Below are 18,322 nucleotides of genomic sequence, written 5' to 3' on the forward strand. Positions count from 1 at the left end.
TGTTCCCCTGTCTTCCTCCCCTCCCCTGTGATGTCTAGCGTGGCAGGTAACTTCTGCTTCCTGGCTGTACTTCCCCGTCTTTGTCTTGACCTGGCCTTGCCGCCGGCTTTGGTAAACCTCACACGTGAGATGGTGGGACATGTCTAGCATATCTTGCATTTGTTTAGGAGAGAGTTAGATTTGAATAAGAAGAATGGTGGTGGCTGGACCCCGCTGATGTATGCTTCCTACATTGGACACGATACCATCGTGCACCTGCTGCTTGAGGCGGGGGTGAGTGTGAATGTGCCGACCCCGGAAGGGCAGACTCCACTGATGCTGGCTTCCAGCTGTGGCAACGAGAGCATCGCCTACTTTCTCCTCCAGGTGAGCTACGAGGGGACTCAGGCTCAGAAATGTGCGGGGCTCCCGGCTCTGGCAGAGACGTGAACCACCGCAGACCATGGTGTGCGTGTGCGTGTTCGTGTAATCACTTTGATTCTTGCAGTGTGACGGCCTGGAGGGCGCCCGCCCACACAGAAGAGCTGAGGCTGTAACGAGCATTCTGTGTTCTCTTGAAGCAAGGTGCCGAGCTGGAAATGAAGGACATTCAAGGCTGGACTGCCCTCTTCCACTGCACCAGCGCTGGGCACCAGCAGATGGTCAAGTTCCTTTTGGACAGTGGAGCGAATGCCAACGTGAGGTGATTACCAGGTCTTTGGTGGTCGCTCTGACTCTGAGGAGGGCAGCTGGGGAGGCTAGAGTGCAGAGTAGCCCCTGCCTTGGGCAGAGGGGACAGTCCTGTCCAGGCATGGGGAGCTTGAGGATAGGCCGAGCTTTTTCCTGCATCTGTCAGGGGACATTGGGTACAGCACTTTAAGTGCTCTGAGTCTCATTTTCTTCCTTCCTTCCTTCCTTCCTTTCTCTTTTTTTATTAACTTTTTAAAATATTTATTTATTTTTGAGAGACAGAGACAGAGACAGAGTGTGAGCAGGACAAGGGCGGAGAGAGAGGGGGAGACACATAATCCGAAGCAGGCTCCAGGCTCCCAGCTGTCAACACAGAGTCCAAACCCACCAACTGCGAGATCATGACCTGAGCCACAGTCGGACGCTTAACCGACTGAGCCTCTCAGGTGTCCCTCTTTTTTTTTTTTTTTTTTTCTAATGTTTATTTATATTTGAGAGAGCACAAGCAGGTGAGGGGCAGAGAGAGGAGGACAGAGACTCTTAAACGGTCTCTGTGCTAACAGCAGGGAGTCAGATGGGGCTCAAACTTGTGAACTGCGAGATCTTGACCTGAGCCGAAGTCACTTAACTGACTGAGTCACCCAGGTGCCACTGAGCCTGAAAACTGGGGATGGCAATACCGGTGTCATGGAGTTGTTAGAAAAATTACATGTTCTGTCACACATCAGGGGCCTGGGCCTGGCATTGTGAGTGGCACTCCGTTTACATGCATTAAATGCTAACTCCTTTCTCCTTCTTGCCTTTGTCTGTGTTGGGTGAGGTGATGCTTTGAAAGCAGTCATGAGTTTTGTAAGCCGGAAGGGGTGTTGTCGTCCAAAGCATGTCACAGTGATAATCCCCTTTCAGCACAGCAAGTACCAGCCCCGCATCCACCTGACCCTGTGCATGCCCCTGGCTGAAGCCATCTCTTACAAGATACACGCCACCGTTTCATATGCCACTGAGGAAGAAGTGCCACTGATCAAAATGCCACTTGCCTGTTGATTTTAAGATAAATTCTGGCTTGGGAGATGTTAAAATGCAAAAATGGTGTATCTTACAATGGATGAAACGCAGGATTTAGCTTGGTTCCTGTCTTCTAGACCAGTCTGAAGGGAAGTGAGGGTCAGAGGGCAGCTGTAGGCAGTGCTGAGCAAATTGTAAGCAAACCCCAAAATAAGCATCAGATACTAGGCAAACTAAGGACAAGGTAGATGGTTGGTCCTGGAGCTTTTGGGAGGGTTTCTGGAAGATGTTGAGCTCAAGGCATAGGATCTGGATAGGTGGAAGGGAGACACTGGCTTTCTGTGTGCAGTGAAGGGCAACAGTTGCTTTTGGCTTGTAATTAAAATGGAAATTTAAGAGGTGGCAAGTGGAAGCAGCTTAGGAGTGATTATCGGGGGCACCTGGGTGGCTCATTCAGTTAAGCGTCCTACTCTTGGTGTTGGCTCAGGTCATGATCTCGCGCTCATGAGATTGAGACCCAGGTTGGCCTCTGTGCTGACAACGTTGAGCTTGCTTGGGATTCTCTCCCTCCCTGTCTCTCTGCCCCTCTCCTGCTCTCTGTCTCCCTCTTTTTTTTTTTTTTTTTTTTTAATTTTTAAAGTTTATTTACTTTAAGAGCGTGAGTGACAGAGGGGCAGAGAGAGAGGGAGACAGAGAATGCCAAGCAGGATTGAACTCACTAAACCATGAAATCATGACCTGAGCTAAAACTAAGAGTTGGACGCTTAACCGACTGAGCCACCTGAGTGCCCCCTCTTTCTCTCTCTCTGTCTCTCTCAAATAAATAAACTTAAAAAAAGGGTAGAACCAGAAGAATTTATGAGGCTGATGTGTTAATGTGAACTTTTTCACATCTCTCTGTTGGTTCTAGGGAGAGGGAGACCTCTGTGCTTAGGGAAGGGTGACTTTGCACCAGCTTGGTCTTGTCTGCAGCAGGGAAGCTTCTGCGTGGCAAACTTCTCTCCAATAATTGTCTGACCATGGCCTCTGTCTTGTAGGGAACCAGTATATGGATTTACTCCTTTGATGGAAGCAGCTGCCTCTGGCCATGAAATAATTGTGCAGTATTTTCTCAATCATGTAAGTGACCCTGTTTGTTAGCTTACACTTTAGTCACAGTAGGTGAAGAATCTTCTCCTTGAAGTATGAGCTATCACAGAGTTTTCTGCTGCACGGAAGTAGCCGCTTTCTATTTATTGAGCACGTTTTCATCCTATCTGTGGATGCCAAGTGTTGTGTGGCACTCAGGTACAGTGGTGAGTAAAAATAGACACCTGTTCCTGTAATGCTATCATTTCAAAACTGTGGAAAATATGTTTTAGAAAGTAAATAACTTATCCCATTACTTAAAAACATTAGAGTAAGAATGCTAAGATCTTCCTCCCTTTTCAGCCACCCCCTGCTTCTCCCCAAGGTGCCCACTTGGTTTGAGGCAGCCCCAGACTCTTCCGCTTAGGAAGGTGTACCTGTAGACAACTGTAAACACAGTGCTTTCCATTTTGAGCGGAGTGGGATTCTACTGTGTATTTACTCTGCAGCTTTTAGAAGATCGCTTAATATGCAATAGACCTTTTTTTCCTTCTACAGTATACATGGGTGTAATTAATCAGTTCCATAGTAGTTGAGATTTAGGTTTCTTACATTTTACAGTTATAAACAGTGCTCTAGAGACCCTCTCTGTACAGGGAATGTGCAGGTATTTCTGTATATCGTATTTCTGTAGGAGGGGTTGCTGGTGTTCACATGTTAATTTTTTTAATTTTTTTTTTTTAATTGATTTTTGAGAGAGTGCAAGTCGGGGAGAGGTAGAGAGAGAGGGGGACAGAGGATCTGAAGCAGGCTCCACGCTGACAGCAGCAAGCCCGATGTGGGACTTGAATCCACAAACCATGAGATCATGATCTGATCCAAAGTCGGACACTCAACGGACTGAGCCACCCATGCCGCCCCAACTCACATGTTGAATTGTAAATCAAAACTACTGGGACGTCTGTAACATAAAAAGACAGACAGTAATAAGTGGGTGAGGATGTGGACAGTTGGAAGCCTCACACACTGCTGACAGGAACGTAAAATGATGCAGCCTGTTGGGAAAACCGTCTGGCAGTTTCTCAAACAGTTAAACATAAAGCCGCTCTCCTCCGTATCTACCCCCAGAGAATTGAAAACAGGTCCACACAAACACTTAACACACAATGTCCATAGCAGTGTTTTTTCGCCATAACCAAAAGGTGGAAATCCACATGTCCATCAACTGATAAATGGATAAGTAAAATGTGGTCTTTCCACACAATGGAATGTTACTGAGCCATAAAAAGGAGTAAAGTTCTGACACGTATTACAACATGGACCTTGAAAATACTACTGAGTGATAAGAGCCAGGCACAAAGGACCACATATTGTATGATTCTTTATATTTGAAATGTCCTGAATGAGCAAATCTGTAGAGATGGAAAGTAGATTAATGGTGGCCTAGGGCCAGCAGCAGCGGGTGGGAAGGGATGATGAGAGATGGGAGTATTGGAGAGAGGGTAGTATTTAAGGGGTACAGGATCTCTTTTCAGGGTGAGAGAAATGTTCTGAAATTGATTGTGGTGATGGCTGCATGCCTCTGAATTATACATTGTAAGTGGGTGAATTGCATGGTACGTGAATTATATCTTAATAAAGTTGTTAAAAAAGTTCAGGAGAAATAGAAGTCCTAACAAATTCCCACTGAAGGGTGGTCTCTTGCCTCCCCACCAGTAGTATGTGAAGGGGCCCGTTTTCTCATGTCTTCACCAGCTCAGGAACTTACTCGTGTCAAGTTTCCGCCAATGTGGTGACAGAAATGTGGTATCTCGTTTGGGTTTGTACTTATTAGTGAAGTTGAACATTTAAAGATACATTTATTGGCCAATTTGTATTTTTTTTATGAGTTTTCTCTATTTTGGGGCCCACTTTATTGGATAGTTTGTGTTTTACTTACTCATTGGTAGAAACTTGAACATAATACAATGTTAATAGGCTGTTTTTCTTTGAAAAAGAATTTGGGGATAGTACACTTACATGAGACAGGGGTACAGGGAGCCTGCCTGCCCCCTTTGCTGCAACCTGCTTCTCAGCTTGATTTTTTTTTTTTTTTTTAACTGTCTGTTGGGGAGATTGTTCTATATTAGTGTATGTTAAGCTCTCTTCTCTCTCTCTTTTCATGGCGGCACAGCACTCCCTTGTAGGGATGGATCAGAGATTTGACAGTGGTCTGTGGATGAAACTAGGTCGTTGCCAGCCATTTGCTGTCACACACAGTGCCGTGGAGACTTTCTGCACATACATCTCTGCACACGTGTGTGACCACATCTGTCTGGTTGAGTACTGAAGGTAGAATTTTGCGTGGAGTGTAAGGACAGTCTTAACATAGGTGTTGCTCACTTGCCATCTGAAGAACAAACTGTACAAGCTTCCATTCTCTCCACAGTAGCAAGAATTATGAACCTTAAATTTTGATTACTTATTTTTGAGAGAGAGAGACAGGATGCAAGTGGAGGTGGAGCAGAGAGAGAGAGAGAGAGAGAGAGACACACAATCTGAAGCAGGCTCCAGGCTCCGCGCTGATAGTGCGGAGCCGGACACAGGGCTTGAACCCATGAACCGTGAGATCATGACCTGAGCTGAAGTCGGATGCTTAGCCAACTGAGCCACCCAGGATCCCCTCTTTCCTTTTTTTTTTTTTTTTTTAAACGTTTGTTTATTTTGAGAGAGAGTGCATGTGAGTTGGGGTGGGGCAGAGAATCCTAAGCAGGCTCCACGCTCAGCACAGAGCCCGCCGCGGAGTTTGATCCCACAATTGTGAGATCAAGACCTGAGCTGAAATCAAGAGTCGTATGCTTAACCGACTGAGCCACCCAGGCGCCCCCCTTGAAGTACTGTCAACATACAGAAAAGTACAGAAGATAAATCTAATACCACCCACATGATCCCAGGGTGACCTCTCTGCAGATGTTGGTCTGTACCTTTCCTGTCCCTGAGTTTATACTTTCATCACGCACTGTGTGACCTCAAGGAATGCACAGATTGTTTTATATATTTATTTTATTTTATTTTATTTTATTTTATTTTATTTTATTTTATTTTATTTTATTTTTTATTTTATTTATTTATTTTTTAACGTTTATTTATTTTTGAGACAGAGAGAGACAGAGCATGAATGGGGGAGGGTCAGAGAGAGAAGGAGACACAGAATCTGAAACAGGCTCCAGGCTCTGAGCAGTCAGCACAGAGCCCGACGCAGGGCTCGAACTCACGGACCGCGAGATCGCTACCTGAGCCGAAGTCAGATGCTTAACCGACTGAACCACCTAGGCGCCCCTGTTTTATGTATTTTAAAGATACGTGTAAATAACATGTCAGACTGTTACGTGTCATTCAACAGAGTTCTGGTACTTGGAGATACAGTTCATTCATTTTGACAGCTCTATGTATGTTGAACATAAGAGTATTTTACATTTTATTCATTCCTTTCTTAGTGGACATTTAAGTTGTTTCCACTTTGCTGTTGTTGACAGGGCTGTGGTTTTCGTTTTTTACTTGTCTTCTCGAGCATGTGTGGAGAGATTTTAAAGAAATCAGAGTATATTCTTCAAGTAGAATTTTTTTGTGTGTAGGGTGGGTGAATCTTTACCAGACAGTGTTAACTGACTTTCCTGATTGATGTTCTGATCGTTGTAGCTCTCATCCTGTATGCCCTCAATAACACTTGTACACTGTCAGATGAGCTGTCTCCTGTTTTTGCCTTTCTCTGATTTCTGGTGAGGTTGAGCATTGTTTCGCATATTTATCAGCCATTTGGGCTTTCTTTTTGCAAATAATTGTTCTCTGAAGGTAACTGCACTCTTAAGGCCTAGCATAAGGTGAAGAATAGATGAGTATGAGCTCAAACCTGTAAAAAGCATAACCTCTGCTTCTGAGTTGAGAGTTTGATTTCAAGTAAGGTAGAACTGGAAGTCATGAGACATTCACATAGTTTTTTAAGTGGAAAACACATTGGAAAGTCAAAGACTTTAGGTAATTTATCTACCATGCAGATTATGCCCCTCATTTGGTACCTTTATTCCCCAGCTGGGTGTGAGATTGTCTGTTGTAGGCAACTTGTTTTGAGGAGCAACAAATTGAATTGGATTTCTTTTGAAAATTTTTTGAAATTTTGAAATAATTTCAGACTTAAATGTCAAAAGAATGCAAAAAATTTCTGTGCCTTCATTAGATTCCCCATATATTAACATTTTATCTTGTTTTATTTAGTCTCTCTTTATATATGTATTATCTTTCTAGAACCATTTGAAAGTAAGTTGCTGACATAATGCCCTTTTTCCCCCTCAGTACTTTAGTATGTATTTCCTAAAAACAGTTTTGTCTTTCATAATCACATACAGCAATCAAACTCTGGAAATCAACTCTGAGTTCTCCCTCTAGAGCACTAATCGGGAGTAGAAGGTGTTGGTCGATTCAGCATGATTCCTTTCTGGCTGATGGTGGTGGGCACCGCTGGGAGCCTGTGGCTGATGGCCAGGTTGTTCCTCTGCTGGCGAGGCCGTGTGGCTAGGCCTGCATAGATGCTCCTTTGCTCCTCATTCCCTGTAGATTTCCTCCTGCTCAGTCATGGTTAGATCTCAGGGAGCCAGAGGGGCGGGCCCTCCAGAGCCAGTCCCCGGTCCTGGAGACAGAGAACTGCATGAGGATGGACACTCTGTGCCCTGCAAGGACAGGAGAGGGCTGTAGCTGCCTCCCTTGTACCCCGTTCCCCTTCCTTCTGGGAGGGCCAGGCCCTCACAGCTCCACCAGTCATGTCCTTCTCTAGTAATATGTTACGTACATTATAAAAGAGGAAGGAAAACCAAAACATTGTAAAGGATGGATAAAAAAATCATATTTTCTTCCCTTACCTCAGGGACCTTGTCCTGGGTTCTATTTTCTTCCTCATTTAGTCACTAAGGAATAGCATTACTGCTTTTTTCCCTTTCCTATAGTCTGAGGTTGAAGTCTTCCAAGCTTAAAAACAGATGATAGTTGAAACCCTGCAGTAAAGATGGTGTTGTTTGTTTTGGTTGAAACGTTTGGGTTCTTTCTATCAAATTGAAACTAGAAATTCTCCCTCTTTCCCTCCCCCAGTTTTACTGAGCTAGAACTGACAAACATCCCTGTTGTAAGTGTAGGGTGTGCAGTGTTGTGATTTCACTTCCATGGATTGTCAACTGATGACCACGTATTCAGCGAGCGTCCACATCTTACGTACACACAGACACAGATTGTTTCCTTGTGTCGAGAACTCAGGATTTACTCTCGACAACTTCAATATATGTCATATGGCAATGTTCGCTGCAGTCATCGTAAATTGCTTATAACTGGAAATTTGTGCCTTTTGACTACCTTCGTTCCATTTCCCCTTCTAGAGACCCGTCTAGAAATGATCTTTGAAGGCTGAAGGTTCCATAGCTGATTTCTAACTAGAGCTCTTGAAAGTGGGGGATTATAGAAAGTAAAACTCAGTTAAGGTCTTGTAAAAATGCAGTTTTGTCCTACGAGGGGACCTCTGATAATCACCTTTTATACTAGGCTCAACCAAGCTTGTCAGTTGATCATGGGTTTTCAAAATAAGGCAGAAGAGTACATAAATGAATGTTTATTGTACAGTGGTATATGCCTGCTATAAAAGAATTAGAAAGTACAGTGAAGCAAAAAGAAATCCAAAACTATTCCTAATCTCATCACCCAGATATCACACATGTTAATAACTCATTGAGTATCCTGATTTTTTTTTGTAAGTTTATTTATTTATTTTGAAAGAGAGAATCCCAGGCAGGCTCTGCACTGTCAGCACAGAGCCGATACGGGGCTCGAACTCATGAAAACTCTGAGATCATGACCTGAGCTCAAGTTTGGACATGTAACTGACTGAGCCTCCTGGGTGCTCCCTCCTGTTTTTTTTTTTTAATAAATATTTTAAGTTAAAGTGGAGTCCTGTTATACAAAATGTTTTGTAATATGCTTTTTTTTTTTTTTCTCTTCACGATGTCTTGGGCACCCCATCCATATTAATACGTATATACTTGGACCTGTCATATAAATGGGGGACTGGTGTTCCACTTTACAGATCTCACTTAGTTCACTGATTTCTCATTTTAGGGTCTTCATGGTTTTGACCATGCTAAATGCTGATGGGAACATCCCAAATGTTAGTGTATGTCCTTAATTATTTCCTGAGGCCAAATTCCTGGAAGTGGAATTGCTGGGTCAGAGGTGTGTACACGTTTAATGTTTGCTGGTTTGTCCTCCAGAGCACTGAGCCCCAATGGTTCCGCCCTCAGACACCAGACTGCTGGGTTGAAGCTTTTAAAATGGAAAGCTCGTTTTTTCATACTTTTAAAGTAAGCGTGCTCATGAGTAGTGAATTTAGAAACGAAGGAAGATTAGGAAGATGGAAGATTATTTTTGAGAGAGAGAGAGGGACAGAGCATGAGCAGGGGAGGGGCAGAGAGAGAGGGAGACACAGAATCCGAAGCAGGCTCCAGGCTCTGAGTTGGCAGCACAGAGCCTGACACGGGGCTTGAACCCATGAACCATGAGATCATGACCTGAGTGGAAATCAAGAGTTGGGCACTTAACTGGCTGAGCCCCCCAGGCACCCCTAATCATGTTCCTTTTTGCTTAATCTTTTATTTTTAAAATATTTTTTCCATTCTTCTTGAGATAAAATTGACATATAACATTATGTAAGTTTAAGGTGTGCTACATAATGATTTGAATTATGTGTATATTGTGTGTAATACCACAGTAAGTTAACATCTATCACCTCTCATAGTTACAAACTTTTTCCTTGTTAAATAGCTTTTTTTTGTTTGTTTATTTGAGAGAGAGAGAGAGAGAGAGAGAGAGATTGAACACAAGCAGGGGAGGAGCAGAGAGAATCCCAGGTAGTCCCTGTGTTGTCAGTGCAGAGCTCGACATGGGGCTCGATCTCATGACCCATGAGATCGTGACCTGAGTGGAAATCAAGAGTCAGACACTTAAATGACTGAGCCCCACAGGTGCCCTTAAATAGCTTTTTATCAATGATTTAATAACTTCTTTGTGCCTTTCCATGAACCTGTAAAAGTGCATAAACAAATAAGGTCTGAAAAATATTTTAAAATATAAAACTTGTCTTAAATCCTCAATAATAGCAATATGGTGTGGAAATCCTCCTATAACTTATGAATGTGCAGGGACACCTCATTTTATTGTTTTACTGTAATGAATTTCGCAAATGCTGCATTTTTTTTTACAGATTGAAGGTTTGTGGAGACACTGCTTCAAGCAAATCTGTTGATGCCATTTTTGTAACAGCATTTGCTCACTTTGTGTCTCTGGGTCACATTTTATTTTTAGTTTTTATTTATTTATTTATTTTGAGAGAGAGAGTATACAAGCTGGGGAGGGGCAGAGAGAAGGAGAGACAGAGTCCCAAGCAGGTTCTATGCCACCAGCAGAGAGCCCAATGTGGGGCTCAAACTCACAAACTGTGAAATCATGACCTGAGCTGAGATCAAGAGTGGGACGCTTAACCAACTGCACCACCCAGGTGCCCCTTGGGTCACATTTTAGTAGTTCTCACAGTATTTCAAATTTTTTCATTACTGTCATATTTATTATGGTTATCTATAGTTAGTGATTATGACTTGCTGGAAAGCCACTTGATACCTTTTTTTTAGCAGAAAGTTTTTGTTTGTTTGTTTGTTTGTTTGTTTAAATAAGCTCTATGCTCAACATGGGGGTTGAACTCACAACCCTGAGATCATGCTAAACTGACTGAAGCAAGCAGGTACCCCCGATAAAGTTTTTTGTTTTTTTTTTGTTTTTTTTTTTTTAATGTTTTAAATGTTTATTTACTTTTGAGAGAGAGAGACAGACTGCCAGCTGGGAGATGAGGGGAGGTGGCGAGCAGAGAGAAAGGGAGACACAGATTCTGAAGCAGGCTCCAGGCTCTGAACCGTCAGCACAGAGCCCAATGTGGGGCTCGAACCCACAAACTGCGAGATCATGACCTGAGCTGAAGTAGGACGCTTAACCGACTGAGCCACCCAGGCGCCCCTCCCAATAAAGTATTTTTTAATTTAGGTATATACATTGTTTTTTCCTTTTGTTTTGTTTTGTTTTGTTTTCAGAGAGCGAGCGAGCACTGGGGGAGGAGCAGAGGGAGCGGGAGAGAGAGAATCTTAAGCAGGCTCCACTCCCAGTGCAGAGCCCAACTTCGGGCTCAGTGTCACAACTGTGAGATCATGACCTGAACCAAGATCAAGAGTCCAACTCTTAACCAACTGAGCCGCCGAGGTGCCCCCATGTTGGTTTTTTTAGACATAATGCACACTTAATATACGACCACCGTATAGTGTAAATACAACTTTTATATGCACTGGGAAACGAAAAAATTCACTTGACTTGGTTTGTTGCGATCCTTTCCCACAGCAGTCTGGAACTGCACCTGTGGTATCTCTGAGGTGTGCCTGTACAATGTATATATTGTCATGATTTTTTTTTCTTAAGTTACTTATTTTGAGAGAGAGCAAGCAGGGAAGGGGCAGAGAGAGAGGGAGAAAGTCAAGAGTCAGACACTCAACTGACGGAGCCACTTAGGTAACCCCGTATTTTCATGATGTTAAAAAATCTATGGGGGCGCCTGGGTGGCTCAGTCGGTTAAGTGGCCGACTTCGGCTCAGGTCATGATTTCGTGGTCCGTGAGTTCGAGCCCCGCGTCGGACTCTGTGCTGACAGACAGCTCAGAGCCTGGAGCCTGTTTCAGATTCTGTGTCTCCCTCTCTCTGACCCTCCCCATTCATGCTCTGTCTCTCTCTGTCTGAAAAATAAATAAACGTTAAAAATAAAAAAATAAATAATCTGTGGGGCGCCTGGGTGGCTCAGTTGGTTGGGCCTCCAACTTCGGCTCACGTCATGATCTCACGGTTGGTGGGTTCAAGCCCTGCGCCGGGCTCTGTGCTGACAGCTCAGAGCCTGGACCCTGCTTCGGATTCTGTGTCTCCCTCTCTCTCTGCCCCTGCCCCACTTGTGCGCTCAAACTCATGCTCTCCCTCTCTTTCTCTCTCAAAGAATAAAAAAACATATAAATGAAAATAATATAACCTATAGGCTTAAAAACAGCCAAACAATAAAACTTACAGGAAAATTAATAGAAATTTTAGGAATAAGCATTAAAAAACTTCTGTAGGTTTTCTCACACTTCCCCATCCCAGAGTGTTAATAACTCTGAACAGATTTCTACATAAGTGAAATCCTGCTATGTAAACTAGGATACGTAGACTTCTGCAGTGTGTTTTTAAATGTTAGCAAAATATCACAAACTTACTTCCACATCAGTAGAGAAACCTGCCTCATTCTTTCTGATCCAGTACTTGATAGTAGTGATATGCCTTAATCCATTTAACCATTCACACAATAATGGGTGTATTTGTTTCCTGTGGCTGCTGTTAACAATTTACTATAAACTTGGGGGGCTTAAAACACAGAAATTTATTTTCTCACAGTTCTGGATGCCAGAAGTCCAGGATCAAGGTGTCAACAGGGCCACATCCCCTCCAAAGGCTTTGGGGAGGAATGGTTCCTTTTCTCTCTGAACTTCTGGTGGCTCCTGGTGTTTCTCGGCTCGTAGACGCATCATTCAGTCCCTGCCTCTGTCTTCACATGGCTGTGTCCCCATTGTGTCCCTGTCTTCTTCTCTTCGTCATAAGGATACCTTATATCTTATATGTTGTAAAGACATACTATGGTCCTTTCAAAAACTCGGCTGTACCAATTATTTGTAAATACCAGCGTTTATGGCCATAACATAGCTGACTCCTCCTCCATTTACACTGTCTCCAGGTTTCTGTTACTGCAAATATGTTCTACCAAACACCTATGTCAGACAAGCTTTCTCTGTTATTTGGGGTAATTTCCTTAGGAGAGAGTCCTAGGATTGGAAACATTTGTGCTGAAGACCAGAAGTACATTTTAGGCCTTTGGATAAAAACTCCCAGACTCTTCTTCAGAAGGATGGTGCTGTCATTGTGGTTGTGACTTTTAAAAGTTGCTTCCCTGGTGAAGCTGTTGTCTGCGGTTTTCTCTGTGTGAAGAGAAGTGGAGCGAGTTGGGCATGCCCAGATTCAAAGGGTGAAGGTCAGGCTCTGGCCTCATTGCCTGCAGTGCGCCCTTCCCCACCTGGGGCAAGTGCCTGCCTCTCCCTTAAGCACCTGTCTGCCTGGCTTGGAAAGCCCAAGAATGAGGTTGGAGAGCTGCCACGGCTCTCTGGTGGAGAGACTGCTGCCAGCAAGCCCCTCCCCAGCGCCCCCCACCTTGTCCTTAAGGAGCCTTCGCCTTTTTCTTACGCAGATGTGGGGCTGTTAAGGGCCCAGGGCAAGACCTTTCCAGGGTGGTGAGAATCCAGTGTACTTTTTGGTTGGAGTCCAGAGTCTGCATCCAGGGAAGTGAGGGTGCTTTACGGGGCAGGTTCCTAGTACTTGTTCTTTCATGAATTTCACAGGGAGTCAGAGTGGACACGAGAGACCACAGTGGAGCCACAGCCCGGATGCTGGCCAAGCAGTATGGACACATGAAGATCGTGGGGTTGATAGACGCTCACTCTCCTACTCTGCCCAAGAACCTCTATCGGAGCCCAGGTATCTGCTTCTGTGCCCTCTGCTGGAATTCCGCAGGGCGGGAGGGGAGAGGGAGGAAGACCCCGCTCCCCCCCTCCCCCCCCCCCCGGCCCTAGCTCCCACCTCTCCTCCAGAGATTTGGCTCTCGCAGCCTTGACAGGAGACTTCTGCTTTCCCTGTGACTCCACTGTACAGTCGAGGTTGAGGCTTGCTGGTCTGATAGGAGAGACGTTAGAATGTAGAGCGGTTCCTGCCAGGCTGAAGGTGTGCACAGGATTCCGGGGTGCCCAGGGAGAGGTGGCACGGCGGCCAACAAAGGGGATTGCTTACAGTTTCTTGACTTTGCTTGTGGTGCTTATTGCCATGTGAAATGTTTTAATTTTATGAAGTCAAGTTCAGTCTTGTACTACCTTTAGATTTGGGGTCACAGAAGGTCTTTGTGCCTTGGTTGTGTATGAATTTGTCCGTTTTCTTCTGGTACTTCCATGGTTTCATTTTTTATATTCAGCTCTCTGATCCATTTATACTTTATTGTCATGCGTGGTGTGACGTGTGGTTTTTTTCAGATGGCTTCCCCATTGTCTTGGCTTCATGAAATTATTCAACAGTCCATCTTTGACCTGGTGATCTGAGAAGCTATCTTTGTACTATATTCTGAATTTCTTTTTGTGTCCAGGTCTGTTTCTGGACCTTTGTTCTGTTCCCCAGGTCTGTCTGTTCATACAGCAGACCTCCGCTGTTGTAAATATGCAGAGGCTTTTTGCCTCTCGTCCGGCCAGTCCCCCCTGCAGCCTTTCCTTTTCAGTGTTCCCATAGCTATTGCTGTTTTGTGTGTGTGAACTTGAACACCAGCTTGTCTAGCTGCTTAAAAACAGCATGTTATTGAGATTGTGGCAAATTTATAAATGAACTACCCTTTCATGCTGTTGAGTCGGACTCTCTAGACAAGGGACATCTTTTGTGTCTATTGGAGGGTTTAAAATCTTTCCTCGTAGACATTTTGCATAGAACTTTTTATTCCCAAGTGTCTGATTTTCTTTGTTGCTGCTGTGGGTTGGGTTTCACTGCCATTTTACCCTCTGCTTATTGTCTGTACACCAGTTTTATATTCCGCTGAATTCTTTCATTTGAATTTATTGATTCTGTAGGGTCTTCTAGGTATGCTACCATATAATCTGTACATAGAGATAGATTTACTACTTCTTTCTGATTTTTGTACATCTGGTTTCTTTCATTCATTTACATTGGCTCCTACTTTTGGTTAGGTGTCGAACAGAGTGGGGATAGTGGGCATTCACCAGGTCCTGACCTTAGCAGAAATTCCACCTTAGGTAAGACGCTGATTTTAAGAGTAAGGTGTGCATATATTTTATCATGTTGAGAAAGAGTTTGTCATTTTCTATATTCCTGAGTATTGTTTACAGCCATCAGTGTTGAATTTTGTCAAAGGCTTTTTTAGCATCTGTGGAGATGATTATTAATTTTCTCCTTAAATCTAGTAATAGAGTATATTAATGAATTTCCTAATAACGAATCAACTTTACTTGCTGTGTAGAAATCCTATGTGGTATATTATTTTCTGAATGCAATATTGGATTTTGTTTGCTAGTATTTTATTTAGTGTTTCTTTATGGCTGTCCATTTATAAATGGTATTGGTCTGTGATTCTCTGCTTTGTCTTTATCAGGTGTAGGTATCAGTATTGTACTTCATACAAAGAATTTGAAAGTTTTCCTTTTTGTGCTCTGGGACAGTTTATGCAGTATTGGTACCCTGTGGTGGTGGTTTTTTTTTTTTTTAAGTTTTTAAAATTTTATTTTATTTTATCTTATTTTTTGATGAAGAATTTATTTACTTTTTTTTTTTTTTTTTTTTTTTTTACATTTACATCCAAATTAGTTAGGATATAGTGCAACAATGATTTCAGGAGTAGATTCCTTAGTGCCCCTTACCCATTTAGCCCATCACTCCCACAACCCCTCCCGTAACCCTCAGTTTGTTCTCCATATTTATGAGTCTCTTCTGTTTTGTTCCACTCCCTGTATTATATTATTTTTGTTTCCCTTCCCTTGTGTTCATCTGGTTTGTCTCTTAAAGTCCTCATATGAGTGAAGTCATACGATTTTTGTCTTTTTCTGATTTTACTTAGCATAATACCCTCCATTTCCATCCATGTCATTGCAAATGGCAAGATTTCATTCTTTTTGATTGCCAAGTAATGCTCCATCATAATATATATACCCCATCTTCTTTATGCATTCATCCATCGATGGACGTTTGGGTTCTTTCCATACTTCAGCTATTGTTGATAGTGCTGCTATAAACATTGGGGTGCATGTGTCCCTTCGAAACAGCACACCTATATCCCTTGGATAAATGCCTAGTAGTGCCATTGCTGGGCCATAGGGTAGTTCTGTTTTTTTTTGAGGAACCTCCATACTGTTTTCCAGAGTGGCTGCACCAGCTTGCATTCCCTCCAACAATGCAAAAGAGATCCTCTTTCTCAGGATCCTCGCCAATATCTGTTGTTGCCTGAGTTGTTAACGTTAGCCATTCTGACAGGTGTTAAGGTGGTATCTCATTGTGGTTTTGATTTGTATTTCCCTGATGATGAGTGATGTTGCGCATTTTTTCATGTGTCAGTTGGCCATCTGGATGTCTTCATTGGAAAAGTGTCTATGTCTTTTGCCCATTTCTTCACTGGATTATTTGTTTTTTGGGTGTTGAGTTTGATAACTTCTTTATAGATTTTGGATGCCAACCCTTTATCTGATATGTCATTTGTAAATATCTTCTCCCATTCTGTCGGTTACCTTTTAGTTTTGCTGATTGTTTCCTTCACTGGGCAGAAGCTTTTTATTTTGATGAGGTCCCAGTAGTTCATTTTTGTTAAACTTTATTTTTGAGAGAGAGTGTGAGCAGGGGAGGGACAGACAGAGGGGGAAAGAGGATCTGAAGTGGGCTCTGCCCTGACAGCAGAGAGCTGGATATATGGGGCCCAAACTCACAAACCATGGGGTCATCACCTCAGCTGAAGCTGGAAGCTCAACCAGCTGAGCCACCCAGGTGTCTTGGTAGCCTGTGGTTTGGGAAGGTTTGGAAGGATTCTCCTGTGAAACCATTGGGCCTGGTCTCTCTTTGTGAGGTGGCTCCTGCCAAGTTTTTCTGTTTCTTCTGCATAAATTGATCTGCTTAAGCTTTCTCATTTCACAGGGCCAAGTTTGGTAAACTGCACTTTCCTGGGAAATCCTTTCATTTCAGGATTTCAAACATACTTAGGTCTGCAAAATTGTTTTTGTCTGCATCCTTCTAAAAAGTTCCAGTGGTTATTTTCCCCTGTCATTTTCCCATCTTGCCTGTCTTCTGTCTCAGTCCTGTCTTACATTTTTGATCTCATTCATTCTTTGGTGATTTTCTTCTTGAAGTACTTCTTTTGCATTCAAATCTCTTCTTCCTTGGGCACCTAGTAACTGAGTCTTCATTTTAATATTTTGACCTTTGGCGTTTGGATGTTTGTTTTTTTTAAGATTTTATTTTTAAGTAATCTCTGTGCCCAACGTGGGGCTCAAACTCACAACTCTGAGATCGAGTGTTACATGCTCTACCACCTCAGGCCAGCCAGGTGCCCCACTGACCTTAGTTTTCCACTTCCTGGGTTCAGTTTTCCTTTCTCATAGTTGTGTGCACATGCCTGTGTCTTTTTGGTCTCAGTTTTGGATTTCTAAGTCAGGGTGCTTTTTCCTATCCTCTGATGCTTGTTTAAGGATGTATCCGCCTCTAGGGCACCTGAGTGGCTCAGTCTATAGAGCATCCAACTCTTGATCCCAGGGTTGCCCCGTGTTGTGTGGAGAGCCTACTTAAACAAATTATCCACTCAGAGTGTCACAGAAAGTGTTAGAGTTTTCTTACCTCCTCCTTTATGTCGGTGGTTTGGGGAACTAGCGTCTTCAATCGCTGGTGTCCAGCCTGTCTCTGCCTCCTCCCTGGAGTAGTTGTGTTCATGGATCGCTGGAGCACTTCACCTACAGGGCTTGGCGGCCCGGCTGCAGTGAGGGCCCTGCTTCGGGACTCCCTCCTCCCCAGTGTCTCGAGAGGAGTCCTTACTGGATGGGTTTGGTTTGTTTCTTGTGGGTTTTCTTTGGACAGGGATGTAGTTAGGCCAAGCCTGTGTGTCCTTGATACGTTTTTGTCTTGTCAGATCCTGAACTTCACCTGCTCGCTTTTTCTGTTCACTGTTCAGTTTCCAAAAGGTGCCTTCCGGGAGTGGGGCCGTTCTGCCCCCTCATGTCCCACGTGCATTTTCAAGTTGGTTCTCCAGGGCTGTGCTTCCCCTCCGCCGGGACTCTTCAGTATTCCTGCCACAGAATGGACTTTTTCTGGGGGCAGCGTTGGCACTTCTCTCTCTTGTCTGTGCTATTCTTCTAGATCTACTTGCTCCCTGCGGAGACCAGGTCTGCATGAGCAGGAAGTCTCTGCGGGAAGAGAAGTGGGTGTGTCTCCTCTGGGCCCGAGCAAGGAAAAGGGGTCAGCGGTGCTCCCTGCCGTCCTATTCTGTGGCAGCGTGGGGATCGCTTGGCTCTGTCTGTAGTCCTTGGTGATTTGTCAGCTTTGAGAGGACGTGTTGGGGGCAGGTGCAGATTCACAGATCCGCCCTTGGCCTTGCTTTTCCCTCCTCTCTCGTCCTTTTATTCCTTCTAACTCCCTCCATCTACTGACTGGGTGGGACCATAGTCTCCAGGTGGCATCGAACCCAGAAGGCAGGGAGTGAGCTGAGTCAGGGAGAGAGACGATGGCTCGCTTGGGGTCCCTGGTCCCGTTTGGATCCTGAGTCAGTAACTCCCTTGCTTGAAGGCCATCGCTGCCCCATTCACGCCAGACTGCACTGCTCCCCTCCCACCGCCTGGCTCGGCCTGGCTCCCTTCCTGGCCTCGGATCATTTGTGATGA

At 44.0% G+C, this 18,322-nt stretch overlaps 1 protein-coding gene and 1 long non-coding RNA gene across 12 annotated transcripts in view; one reads left to right on the top strand and one right to left on the bottom strand.

Annotated features, from left to right (window-relative positions):
- The window catches only part of ANKS3 (ankyrin repeat and sterile alpha motif domain containing 3), a 34,081-nt gene that overhangs the window by 5,582 nt on the left and 10,177 nt on the right, over positions 1-18,322 (top strand). For 8 of the 11 annotated variants that reach the window (XM_045461041.1, XM_045461043.1, XM_045461044.1 and 5 more), the window contains 4 exons: positions 168-366; positions 561-682; positions 2,712-2,793; positions 13,262-13,397. In XM_045461041.1, coding sequence (XP_045316997.1) covers positions 168-366; positions 561-682; positions 2,712-2,793; positions 13,262-13,397 — 539 coding nt within the window. Of the gene's footprint in view, positions 1-167; positions 367-487; positions 683-2,711; positions 2,794-13,261; positions 13,398-18,322 lie in introns of those variants that run through there. The other 3 variants (XM_045461047.1, XM_045461046.1, XM_045461048.1) reach the window with 3 other exon arrangements.
- LOC123589248 lies at positions 6,968-18,307 on the bottom strand. Its single transcript, XR_006708232.1, has 2 exons — positions 17,286-18,307; positions 6,968-7,405 (listed from the first exon to the last, which is right to left on the bottom strand). It is a non-coding gene; the product is annotated as an uncharacterized LOC123589248 (long non-coding RNA).

Source organism: Leopardus geoffroyi, chromosome E3 (genome assembly GCF_018350155.1).
Source record: "Leopardus geoffroyi isolate Oge1 chromosome E3, O.geoffroyi_Oge1_pat1.0, whole genome shotgun sequence".
Taxonomy (NCBI): Eukaryota; Metazoa; Chordata; class Mammalia; order Carnivora; family Felidae; genus Leopardus; species Leopardus geoffroyi.